Here is a 12924-nt window from a genome sequence, read left to right as displayed (position 1 = left end):
CTCCTCTACGCTCTGCGCCGCCTCCCACACGCTCCTCTACGCTCTGCTACGCTCTGCTACGCTCCTCTACGCTCCTCTACGCTCTGCGCCGCCTCCCACACGCTCCTCTACGCTCTGCTACGCTCCTCTACGCTCCTCTACACTCTGCTTCGCCTCCCACACGCTCCACTACACTCCTGTACGCTCTGCTACGCTCCTCTGCACTCCTCTACACTCTGCTTCGCTCCACTACACTCCTCTACACTCTGCTACGCTCCTCTACACTCTGCTACGCTCCTCTACACTCCTCTACGCTCTGCTATGCTCCTCTGCACTCCTCTACGCTCTGCTATGCTCCACTACACTCCTCTACGCTCTGCTACGCTCCTCTACACTCCTCTACACTCTGCTTCGCTCCTCTACACTCCGCTACGCTCTCCTACGCTCCTCTACGCTCATATACACTCCTCTACACTCCACTACACTCCTCTACACTCTGCTTCGCTCCTCTACACTCCTCTACACTCTGCTTCGCTCCTCTACACTCCTCTACGCTCTGCTACGCTCCTCTACACTCCTCTACACTCTGCTACGCTCCACTACACTCCACTACACTCCTCTACGCTCTGCTATGCTCCTCTGTACTCCTCTACACTCTGCTTCGCTCCACTACACTCCTCTACGCTCTGCTATGCTCCTCTACACTCCTCTACGCTCTGCTACGCTCCTCTACACTCCTCTACACTCCTCTACACTCTGCTTCGCTCCACTACACTCCTCTACACTCTGCTTTGCTCCTCTACACTCCTCTACGCTCTGCTATGCTCCTCTACACTCCTCTACGCTCTGCTACGCTCCTCTACACTCCTCTACACTCCTCTACACTCTGCTTCGCTCCACTACACTCCTCTACACTCTGCTTTGCTCCTCTACACTCCTCTACGCTCTGCTTCGCTCCTCTACGCTCTGCTTCGCTCCTCTACGCTCTCCTACACTCTCCTACGCTCCTCTACACTCCACTACACTCCTCTACACTCTGCTACGCTATCCTACACTCCTCTACACTCTGCTACACTCCTGTGCACTCCTTTACGCTCCTCTAAACTCCTCTACATTCCTATATGCTCCTCTGTACTCCTATACTCGCATAGCTCACAGGCAATTCACAGATAACTGACAGGTAGCTCACAGATAACTTGCATAACTCACAGGTAACACTCCTGCACTCACCTCTGCACTCTACGATCCTCCATGCTCCTCTACACCATCTTCCTTTACTTTTTATCTACCTGTGAGGTACCTGACTTCTGTGAGTTACCTGTGAGCTACCTGTGTCGCCTGCACAGTCGCAGTAATGCCTGAGTGTGTGGTTTCGCCTGCACAGTCGCAGTAATGCCTGAGTGTGTGGTTTCGCCTGCACAGTCGCAGTAGTGCCTGAGTGTGTGGTTTCGCCTGCACAGTCGCAGTAATGCCTGAGTATGTGGTTTCGCCTGCACAGTCGCAGTAATGCCTGAGTGTGTGGTTTCGCCTGCACAGTCGCAGTAATGCCTGAGTGTGGTTTCGCCTGCACAGTCGCAGTGATGCCTGAGTGTGTGGTTTCGCCTGCACAGTCACAGTAATGCCTGAGTGTGTGGTTTCGCCTGCACACTCGCAGTAATGCCTGAGTGTGTGGTTTCGCCTGCACAGTTGCAGTAATGGCTGAGTGTGAGGTTTCGCCTGCACAGTCGCAGTAATGCCTGAGTGTGTGGTTTCGCCTGCACAGTCGCAGTAATGCCTGAGTGTGTGGTTTCGCCTGCGCAGTCACGGTAATGCCTGAGTGTGTGGTTTCGCCTGCACAGTCGCAGTAATGCCTGAGTGTGTGGTTTCGCCTGCACAGTCGCAGTAGTGCCTGAGTGTGTGGTTTCGCCTGCGCAGTCGCAGTAATGCCTGAGTGTGTGGTTTCGCCTGCGCAGTCGCGGTAATGCCTGAGTGTGTGGTTTCGCCTGCGCAGTCGCGGTAATGCCTGAGTGTGTGGTTTCGCCTGCGCAGTCGCAGTAATGCCTGAGTGTGTGGTTTCGCCTGCGCAGTCGCAGTAATGCCTGAGTGTGTGGTTTCGCCTGCGCAGTCGCAGTAATGCCTGAGTGTGTGGTTTCGCCTGCGCAGTCGCAGTAATGCCTGAGTGTGTGGTTTCGCCTGCGCAGTCGCAGTAATGCCTGAGTGTGTGGTTTCGCCTGCGCAGTCGCAGTAATGGTAGCAGTCTGGTCATTTTCAGTCGTAGCTTAGCAGAGGCCTGTTCGGACGGGGACGTGAACGCCGTGCGGAAGCTTCTGGACGAGGGGCGGAGCGTCAACGAGCACACGGAGGAGGGCGAGAGCCTGCTGTGCCTGGCCTGCTCCGCCGGCTACTACGAGCTCGCTCAGGTGCGCCCCCTCCTGGCTGCCGCCGTCACACGCAGGAGAAACCTGTTACTGTCCCCTCTGCCGTTTATTACTGTTATACCTAAAGCCTTATTGCTCTATGGGACATCTGTATGTGACTGTGTGTGTGTGAGTGTGCATGTATACATATGTGTGTGCATGTCAGTGTGTGCATGCATGTGTGTATGTATACGTATATGTATGTAAGTGTGTATGTGTGCGTGCATGTGTATGCGAGTATGTGTATATGTGAGTGTGTGTATGCGAGTGTGTGTGCTGTGTGTGTATGTGAGTGAGTGTGCATGCATGTGTGTATGTATATGTATGTGAGTGTGTGTTTGTGAGTGCATGTGAGTGTGTGCATGCGAGTGTGTGTGTATTTGTATGCTTATGTCAGTGTGTGCTACATGCTCTCTCTGGCCCCCTGGGCAGGTGCTGCTAGCCATGCACGCTAACGTGGAGGACCGGGGCGTTAAGGGGGACATCACCCCTCTGATGGCGGCTGCTAGCGGGGGATTTGTGGACATCGTCAAACTGCTGCTGGTCCACGGAGCCGACGTCAACGCACAGTCATCTACAGGTACTGCTGCCCGCCAGCTTCCACACACATGAACACACACACGCGCACACACACCACAGCTCACACGCATAAACACACACACACACACACGCACACGCAGTCATCTACAGGTACTGCTGCCCGCCAGCGTGTACACACACAGCTCACACGCATAAACACACACACACGCGCACACACACACACACTCTCTCTCTCTCACACACACACACACGTGCCTCACGCCCGCTCCTCCTCCCTCAGGAAACACGGCGCTGACGTACGCGTGCGCGGGCGGCAGCGTGAGTGAGGTGCTGCTGAAGAGGCGCGCCATCGAGACCACAACGAGAACGGCCACGCGCCGCTGATGGAGGCGGCCAGCGCCTGGCACTGGCTGGCTGCGCTTGTGCCTGGTACGGCGCCGGCATCAACACGCACTCCAACGAGTTCAAGGAGAGCGCGCTCACGCTGGCCTGCTACAAAGGTGGGTCTAGGGGCCTCGCTAGCCTCGCTAGCCTGGCTGGCCTTGCTAACCTTGTTAGCCTAGCTAGCCTCACTAGCCTGGCTGGCCTTGCTAACCTTGTTAGCCTAGATAGCCTCACTAGCCTGGCTGGCCTTGCTAACCTTGTTAGCCTCGTTAGCTTCACTAGCCTCACTGACCTTGCTAGCCTCGCTAGCCTTTTTTAGCATTGCTAGCCTCATTATTCTCGCTAGCCTGGCTGGCCTGGCTGGCCTCATTATTCTCGCTAGCCTGGCTGGCCTCATTATTCTCACTAGCCTGGCTGGGTCGCTAACCTCGCTGGCCTTGCTGGCTTGTTGCTATGGGGGGGTCTGCCTGTGGTAGAACCGGTGCTCACGGTTGCCGTGCTCCCGCAGGTCACCTGGACATGGTGCGCTTCCTGCTGGAGGCCGGAGCCGACCAGGAGCACAAGACGGACGAGATGCACACGGCGCTGATGGAGGCCTGCATGGTGAGGCCCTGCCGCGGAGAGACGGGAAAACCCTGCCGCTGTGCCACGGCTAGCCTGGGGCTTCAGAGCCAGAACAAACTACCTGGGGCTTCAGAGCCAATCTGAACTACCTGGGGCTTCAGAGCCAATCCGAGCTACCTGGGGCTTCAGAGCCAATCCGAGCTACCGGGGGCTTCAGAGCCAATCTGAACTACCTGGGGCTTCAGAGCCAATCCGAGCTACCTGGGGCTTCAGAGCCAATCCGAGCTACCGGGGGCTTCAGAGCCAATCCGAACTGCTCAGGGCTTCAGAGCCAATACAGGCTGATCAGGGCTGATCAGCCAAAACACACTGCCCCTGGCATCAGAGCCAAATCACACCTGCCCAGGGCTTCAGAGCAATACAGACCTGTTTGGGTCTTCTCCCCTGGTCTTCTGAGTAGGTGCTAATCTCACAAGGTTCATCAGTAGGGCCAATACAGACCTTGGGGCTTCAGAAGATTGCATGTCTGTGTCTCCCCCCTGGAGAAACAGCTGATTTTATCTGTAGGAATGGGTGGCTGGAGGATCATTCATCATAGTCATTATTATTGCGTTGCTTGATTTATCTTTTTAAGAAGAGGAAGCAGTGACAGATTCGGCGCGTTCTTACCCCCCTCCCTCCCCCCCGTCCCCCCCCTGTCCCAGGACGGGCACGTGGAGGTGGCGCGGCTGCTGTTGGACAGCGGGGCGCAGGTGAACATGCCCGCGGACTCCTTCGAGTCTCCGCTGACGCTGGCGGCCTGCGGGGGCCACGTGGAGCTGGCGGCGCTGCTCATCGAGCGCGGGGCCAACCTGGAGGAGGTCAACGACGAGGGCTACACCCCCCTGATGGAGGCCGCCCGCGAGGGCCACGAGGAGATGGTGGCGCTGCTGCTGGCGCAGGGTGAGTCCCCCAAAAACACCCCCCCCCCCCTCCGCCACCTCAGTGTTCTCTGCAGGGGGTCTGTGCACCTCTGGGGGTCCCTGAAGGCACTGTGGGGGGTTCCTGGTCAGAATTGATGTGGAATGTTTATACATACCCCTGCATTAGACCTCACTGTAGTTCTGCTAATAATAATAACAGAATTGATATCGTGGATATTAAGTTAATGCTAATGGTAGTAATAATGTTAGCATTGTGGTGCTGTTCCTCTGTTAATGCTAATGGCAGTAGTAACATTAGCATTAGCATGCTGCTAATGGTAGTGTTAGTGTTAGGTTGCTGTTAATGCTAATGGTAGTAGTAACGTTAGCGTGCTGCTAATGATAGCCTTAGTGTTAGGTTGTTGTTAATGCTAACGGTAGTAGTAGCGTTAGCGTGCTGCTAATGGTAGTGTTGGTGTTAGGTTGTTGTTAATGCTAATGGTAGTGTTGGCGTTAGGTTGTTGTTAATGCTAATGGTAGCGATCGCGTTAGCGTTGCGGTGCTCTTCCTCACTGGTGCGCTCCCCCTCCTGGCCCCCGCAGGTGCGAACATTAACGCGCAGACGGAGGAGACGCAGGAGACGGCGCTGACCCTGGCCTGCTGCGGCGGCTTCCTGGAGGTGGCCGACTTCCTGATCAAGGCGGGGGCGGACATCGAGCTGGGCTGCTCCACGCCGCTGATGGAGGCCGCGCAGGAGGGCCACCTGGAGCTCGTCAAGTACCTGCTGGCCGCAGGTGAGGCCGCGCGCCGCGCCTCTCACTGTTACCTGTGACTGTGGTATAATGGGGTTAGTTTGAGGTTTGGGTTTGGGGGTACACTGCTGCCCTCCTCTCTGACCCCTGACTACTGTGCTCGTCTCCAGGGGCAAACGTCCACGCTACCACGGCAACGGGGGACACGGCGCTGACGTACGCTTGTGAGAACGGACACACGGACGTGGCGGACGTCCTGCTGCAGGCCGGGGCTGACCTGGTCAGTGCGTCCCCTCCTCTCTGTCTCTCTCTGTCTCGCTCTCTCTCTCTGTCTGTCTTCCTCCCCCCTCTCTCTATCTGTCTGTCTTTCTCCCCCCTCTCTCTATCTGTCTGTCTTCCTCCCCCTCTCTCCTCTCTCTCTCTCTTCTCTCTCTCCCCTCCCTCTGTCTGTCTGTCTTCCTCCCCTCTCTCCCTCCCCCTCTCTCTCTCTCTCCCCCTCTTCCTCTCTCTCCGTTCCTCCCTCTCTCTCCCCCTCTCCGTCTGTCTGTCTCCTTCCTCCCCTCTCTCCCTCCTTCTCTGCCCCCCCCCCCACCTCTCTCTGACTCTTATTTGTCCCACAGGAGCACGAGTCTGAGGGGGGCAGGACGCCCCTGATGAAGGCGGCCAGAGCGGGACACCTGTGCACTGTGCAGTTCCTCATCAGCAAAGGTGCGTCTGCCCCCCTCCTAACATAAGGGTCCCGTACGGGACACTGCTCATTTTAGGGTCTGCACTGCATCCTGCTGTTAGATTCCACCCTGAGATATTACACAATAACATTAATCACACAGTTCCTTTTCATCAGCACAGCCTGGCATGCACACAAACCGGTGCATAAAACTGAACATTTTTATTTTGTGAACTGGCAGTTATTTATATTTGACTTTAAATTTCCCTCTAGAGGCAGAAAAACATTTGTGTGGGAGTATGGGATTTATTCAGAATATTTATTTCCAGCGTCATGATGTTTATCAGTTAAATATTTATGTGCGTGTGGGTTTCTATCTTTTGTATTGCTGTTGTTTTGAGAAGCCGACACTCTGACCTGTCTGCGTATTTTTGGAGAGAAAAAAAGTTACTTCCTCATTTTCCAGCATCGTGTAAAAGCACAAAAAAAATCCAAAATGGTGGGTGTGCTGGCCTTCTTCTGAAAGACCTCTGTGCTCTTCCAGAGCGTCTGTTGTCCTGGACGGTTTGTGATGAGGTTTGGTGTCTGAGAGCCTGGCTGTGTTTAAATGATATCATGTGACTGCCCCCCCCCCCAGGTGCTAACGTGAACAAAGCCACGGCCAACAACGACCACTCGGTGGTGTCCCTGGCCTGCGCGGGGGGGCACCTGGCCGTGGTCGAGCTGCTGCTGGCACACGGAGCCGACCCCACCCACAGACTAAAGGTACGCTCACCTGTACTATCCCCACCCCACCCCTAACCCCACCCACAGACTAAAGGTACGCTCACCTGTCTGCTACACCTGTACTATCCCCACCCCTAACCCTAACCCACCCACAGACTAAAGTACGTCACTGTCTGCTACACCTGTACTAACCCCACCCGTTACCCTAACCCCACCCACAGACTAAAGGTACGCTCACCTGTACTATCCCCACCCACCCTAACCCACCCACAGACTAAAGGTACGCTCACCTGTCTGCTACACCTGTACTAACCCCACCCCTAACCCTAACCCCACCCACAGACTAAAGGTACGCTCACCTGTACTATCCCCACCTCTAACCCTAACCCCACCCACAGACTAAAGGTACGCTCACCTGTCTGCTACACCTGTACTATCCCCACCCCTAACCCTAACCCCACCCACAGACTAAAGGTACGCTCACCTGTCTGCTACACCTGTACTAACCCCACCCCTAACCCTAACCCCACCCACAGACTAAAGGTACGCTCACCTGTCTGCTACACCTGTACTATCCCCACCCATAACCCTAACCCCACCCACAGACTATAGGTACGCTCACCTGTCTGCTACACCTGTACTATCCCCACCCCTAACCCTAACCCCACCCACAGACTAAAGGTACGCTCATCTGTCTGCTACACCTGTACTAACCCACCCCTAACCCTAACCCCACCCACAGACTAAAGGTACGCTCACTTCTGCTACACCTGTACTATCCCACCCTAACCCTAACCCCACCCACAGACTAAGGTACGCTCACCTGTCTGCTACACCTGTACTAACCCACCCTACCCTAACCCCACCCAAGACTAAAGGGTAACAGCTCAACGTGTAACTATCCCCACCCCACCCTAACCCCACCCACAGCTAAAGGTACGCTCACCTGTCTGCTACACCTGTACTAACCCCACCCGTTACCCTAACCCCAACCCCAAATGAAATGGCCTGTAAGATGGCGGTAAGATGGCGGTTGTGAGTAACTGAAATGGCCTGTAAGATGGCGGTAAGATGGCGGTTGTGAGTAACTGAAATGGCCTGTAATATGGCGGTAAGATGGCGGTTGTGAGTAACTGAAATGGCCTGTAAGATGGCGGTTGTGGGTAACTGAAATGGCCTGTAAGATGGCGGTTGTGAGTAACTGAAATGGCCTGTAAGATGGCGGTTGTGAGTAACTGAAATGGCCTGTAAGATGGCGGTTGTGGGTAACTGAAATGCTGTGTGTTTGCCCTGCAGGACGGCTCCACCATGCTCATCGAAGCTGCTAAGGGAGGTCACACCAACGTCGTGTCCTACCTGCTAGATTACCCAAACAACATCCTCTCTGTCCCCGCCCCCGACCTGTCCCAGCTCACGCCCCCTTCTCACGATACGTCTCAGGTGAGCCCCGCCCCCGGTCCTCCAGCCAATGGGGCTGTGCGGGTTTGATGTACAAACTGCACGTGTGTTTGTGCATTGAGCTGGTTTATGTATGTTTTACTGACTCTGGTTTCTCCTCCACCCATACATACACACACTCAAACACTCATGCTCTTATACACACACACACACACACCCCCCACACACACACACACACACACACACACACTCCCCACTCTCTCACACACACACACACACACACACACACACACACTCCCCACGCACGCACACACACACACCACACACACACACACACACACAGGTTCCTCGTGTTCCATTCCAGGCCCTTGCCATGGTGGTGCCCCCCCAGGAACCCGACAGAGTGCCCACCATCAGCACCCACCCCCCTGTCACCTGCAAAGGTCAGCTCCTGCGTGTGTGTGTGTATGTGTGTGAGAGAGTGGGGAGTGTGTGTGTGTGTGTGTGTGTGTGTGTGTGTGCAGGGGGTCCCCAGGACCGAGTTTTGGAAACCCCTGCTTTAGAACACCCCTCCCCCCCGTTCATTATATGTTTCTGAGCAGCAGGTGCTCTTCTCTGTGTCTCTACCTTCTTGCTTTAATGGCATAAGGCCTGGGGTAAAAAAATAAAAACCTGCACCCCCACCGGCCCTTTTCGGATAAGATCCCCCCCCCAGGCCGAATGGATTTCTCATGCAGTGTTATTTGATGGTTTACGTTTCTCCCCCTCTGACTGCGCTGTCGCTCGCGCGCAGGTTCGTCCAAACAGAGACAGAGCGCCCTGCAGGCGGGCGGCGGTACCGCGGGCCGCCCGGACGCCGACGCCCTGCCGCCGCTCCACCCGTACCAGCCGCTGGAGTGCATCGTGGAGGAGACGGAGGGCAAGCTGAACGAGCTGGGCCAGCGCATCAGCGCCATCGAGAAGGCCCAGCTGCAGTCCCTGGAGCTGATCCAGGGGGAGCCGCTCACCAAAGACAAGATCGAGGAGCTGAAGAAGAGCCGGGAGGAGCAGGTGCAGAAGAAGAAGAGGATCCTGAAGGAGCTGCAGAAGGTGGAGCGGCAGCTGCAGCTGAAGACGCAGCAGCAGTTCACCAAAGAGTACATGGAGGCCAAGGGCCTGAAGGATGACCCGGGCCAGACGGGCGTGGCCCAGCCCCCCGGGCCCCTCCCGCCCCCCCACCCGCCGCACCCCGCCCTGCTCGGCTCCGACGTGGACGCGGACGAAGAGGCTCGCTGCGGTGACGAGGAGGGGGGGCAGCCCTGCCCCGCGGAGGTGGAGGAGGAAGGGGAGCAGGAGGAGGAAGAGGAGGACGACGATGATGAAGAGGACGAGGATGAGGATGAGGAGGAGGAGGTGGACGAGGAGGAGGAGGAGGAGGAAGAGCAGGACGACTTCGCTGCCAAGCTCCCGCAGGTGGACACCATCCTGTACCGGGACGGGCAGCCGCCCCCGCCGCCTCCCCCGCCCCCCCCTCAGGAGCCCTCCCCCCCGCCCCTGCAGCCCAGCTTCATGCCCATGCAGCCGCTGGCCCTGCAGCAGTCCACAGACTTCAGCAGCGCGGACTGCCCCTGCACCGCCTCCCCCGACCTGCAGAGGGCGCTGGTCAGCCAGCAGATGCTGGGCCCCGGACTCCTCGCCCAGGCGCCCGACGGCCTCATGGTGGCCACGCCCGCCCAGACGCTCACCGACACGCTGGACGACATCATGGCTGGTGCGTTCGTCAGTTACTGCGTTCCTGCTGTCACCTTACACTTCATTTCAGATACACACACACTCACACGCTCTGTCACACTCCCTCACACTCTCTCTCTCTCGCACACACTCAAACACACACACACACTCAGTATATAGGACTCTGCAGTTGTGGCCTCACCTGTACCTCCAGTGTCAGCAGGCTCCTCCCCCTTTCTCTATGACCTCATACCACCTGCATTTCTGCACTGTGAAAGCACAGAGGCCTACAGCAGTTTCTCACACCTCTCCCATCTACCCCTGCGCACACACACACACACACACACTCACATACACACACCCCTCCCATCCCTCCCTGCACACACACACACACACACACACACACACACTCGCATTGTGTGCTGAAAAGCTCAAGGGCACCAGCATGTGAGTTTGATGGAGTCTCTGGGTAAACACGGTGTGAATCACACGGGCACCAACTGCTGAGTGAAGTGGGGAGTGCTGCACTGTTCTGAGCTGAGATGCTGGCCTTGGCTCAGAGCTGTGAGCAGCTCACTCACACATGAGAGTGTTTGTGCTGCCTGTTCTAGTTTAGAATAGAACGTAGTGTACCAAATATGTCCTTGTATGCTGTACGTTCAACCCAAACCACTGAGACAAAGCTTGTTTTAAAAAAATTCAGCTTCCCCAAATGCTTGATTTTTAATGCAGAAGATGAAAGACTTTAAAAGTGCTGAGAAAAGTGCTTTATGTTATTTTGGTTAATTGATCGTATCGCGGGTGTGTGCCAGAATGAAGGTCTGAGCTGGCACGCTTGTACCTGCCAGCTCCCAAACCGTTCAGTGACGTCAACATTTTATGTTCAGAATTGCCTCTGCCTAATGAATTACCTCTCCCTGATGCACACAATCTCAGGTGTACTCTACCTGAGGGGGATAAGGGGGTCAGGTGTACTCTACCTGAGGGGGATAAGGGGGTCAGGTGTACTCTACCTGAGGGGGATAAGGAGGTCTTGTGTACTCTACCTGAGGGGGATAAGGGGTGCAGGTGTACTCTACCTAAGGGGTGTTCGTAAACGCGTGTTTGCCTGTTACCATCTCAGTTATGAAGGCAAACCGGTGTCAAATCCAGCACTGGAACAGGGCAGCATCCGGACTGGAGCAGCGTTGCCGCTATGCTAACCCCCCCACTCTCTCTCTCTAATAGCGGTCAGCAGCCGGGTGCCCATGCTCAGCACTATGACCCCGCCCCCCCCCCAGCCTGCCGCTCAGACCCCCGGCAGCAGCGTGGCCCCGCCCTCTATGCTGCCGCTCTACCCTTCTGTGGACATCGACGCACATGTAAGCCCCGCCCCCTTCTCACGCGCGCACGCACACGTACACACACGCTTGAGATCAGGAAGGAGGATTGTGAAAGCCTCAGCTGAATAAAATCTGCTTAATATTACTTGACGAGATTCCTTTGGTTCTTTTTTTAAATGCTGACTTCAAAAAGAATATGGTTTTGCTTTTGTTTGCAGGGGGTCTTTTGAGCTAGCCAAGGTTTCCATGTCGTTTATGTTTGCATATTAAAACAGCATGATTCTGATTGCATGGGCCTGGCGTCTGTTACCCTGGAGACTCACAGGCTCTGCAGGTTCCTGTTTTCATCTTAAAACCCGCAGCCAGTTGTACTCAAATGCTCTCACTGATTACGCACAGAGTGACAATGATAACCAGCAGCCTGTGGCTCTCATGGACCAGGGCTGCAGACCACTGTCATTGAGTAACACTCTGTGTGTGTGTGTGTGTGTGTGTGTGTGCGTGTCTGTGTGTGCGCGTGTGCGTGTATTGTCTGCGAGGTGAGTAACCTGCCGTCGTGCTCTGGCGTGGCGTGTGCGTGGGGCATGGGGCTGGTGTCGTTCTGTGTCTGTGTCGTACTGGCTCTGGGACAAGAGGGTATCCTCCACAACAATACCATGACCCGCTCCCGTCCATGAGACCCTTCGGCCCAACCGCCAACACGAACCCCTACACATCCCCCTCCCCAAACCCCCACCCAGTAGCTCCCCACTAGGGACCAACCCCCTCCGAGTCCTGAATCCCCCAGTGACTGAAACTAGAATCCTAACCCCCCCAGCTCCCCTTGCCACCCAGGCTTCACCCCCCTGATCCTGGCTGCCACCGCGGGGCACGTGGGCGTGGTGGAGGTCCTGCTGGATAAGAGCGGGGACATCGAGGCCCAGTCTGAGAGAACCAAAGACACGCCGCTGTCGCTGGCCTGCTCCGGGGGACGGCAGGAGGTAGGCAGGGCGCGGCCCGACCTGCCCGGATAACAGATAGAGCACTGTGTATGAGGCAGGGATGTGAGACGGTGTGTGTGTGAGCCTGTGACTGTAGATTGCTGTAGACTGACTGTGGCTCTCAGGTGTATATGTAGGACAGGTGTGTGCCTCAGGTGTGACTTAGGTGTGTTACCCAGGTGTGTTTGTGACTTGAGTGTGTGAGACAGGTGTGTGACTCGGGTGTGTTTGTGTCTCGAGTGTGTGAGACTCAGGTGTGTGAGAGAGGTGTGTGACTCGGGTGTGTTTGTGACTCCGGTGTGTAACTCAGGTGAGACTCAGGTGTGTTTGTGACTCAGGTATGAGACTCAGGTGTATTTGTGACTCCGGTGTGTGACTCAGGTGAGACTCAGGTGTGTTTGTGACTCAGGTGAGACTCAGGTGTATTTGTGACTCATGTGTTTCTCAGGTGTGTTTGTGACTCAGGTGTGACTCAGGTGTGAGACTCAGGTGTGTTTGTGACTCAGGTGTGACTCAGGTGTGAGACTCAGGTGTGTTTGTGACTCAGGTGTGACTCAGGTGTGAGACTCAGGTGTGTTTGTGACTCAGGTGTGACTCAGGTGAG

General features: G+C 55.9%; 1 protein-coding gene across 1 annotated transcript in view; it reads left to right on the top strand.

The window, feature by feature from the left end:
• Positions 1-12924, top strand: part of LOC135249791 (ankyrin repeat and KH domain-containing protein 1-like) — a 39201-nt gene that overhangs the window by 13471 nt on the left and 12806 nt on the right. The window contains 16 exon segments of the mRNA XM_064325352.1: positions 2231-2378; positions 2808-2955; positions 3196-3261; positions 3264-3338; positions 3341-3415; positions 3808-3902; positions 4568-4805; positions 5368-5559; positions 5688-5797; positions 6138-6225; positions 6822-6949; positions 8207-8350; positions 8652-8751; positions 9102-10058; positions 11246-11503; positions 12175-12320. Coding sequence (XP_064181422.1) covers positions 2231-2378; positions 2808-2955; positions 3196-3261; positions 3264-3338; positions 3341-3415; positions 3808-3902; positions 4568-4805; positions 5368-5559; positions 5688-5797; positions 6138-6225; positions 6822-6949; positions 8207-8350; positions 8652-8751; positions 9102-10058; positions 11246-11503; positions 12175-12320 — 2968 coding nt within the window.

The sequence above is a fragment of the Anguilla rostrata genome, chromosome 3 (assembly GCF_018555375.3).
Source record: "Anguilla rostrata isolate EN2019 chromosome 3, ASM1855537v3, whole genome shotgun sequence".
Classification (NCBI taxonomy): Eukaryota; Metazoa; Chordata; class Actinopteri; order Anguilliformes; family Anguillidae; genus Anguilla; species Anguilla rostrata.
Note: the sequence above shows the minus strand (reverse complement) of the source record. Positions and strands in the feature narration are given on the sequence as shown.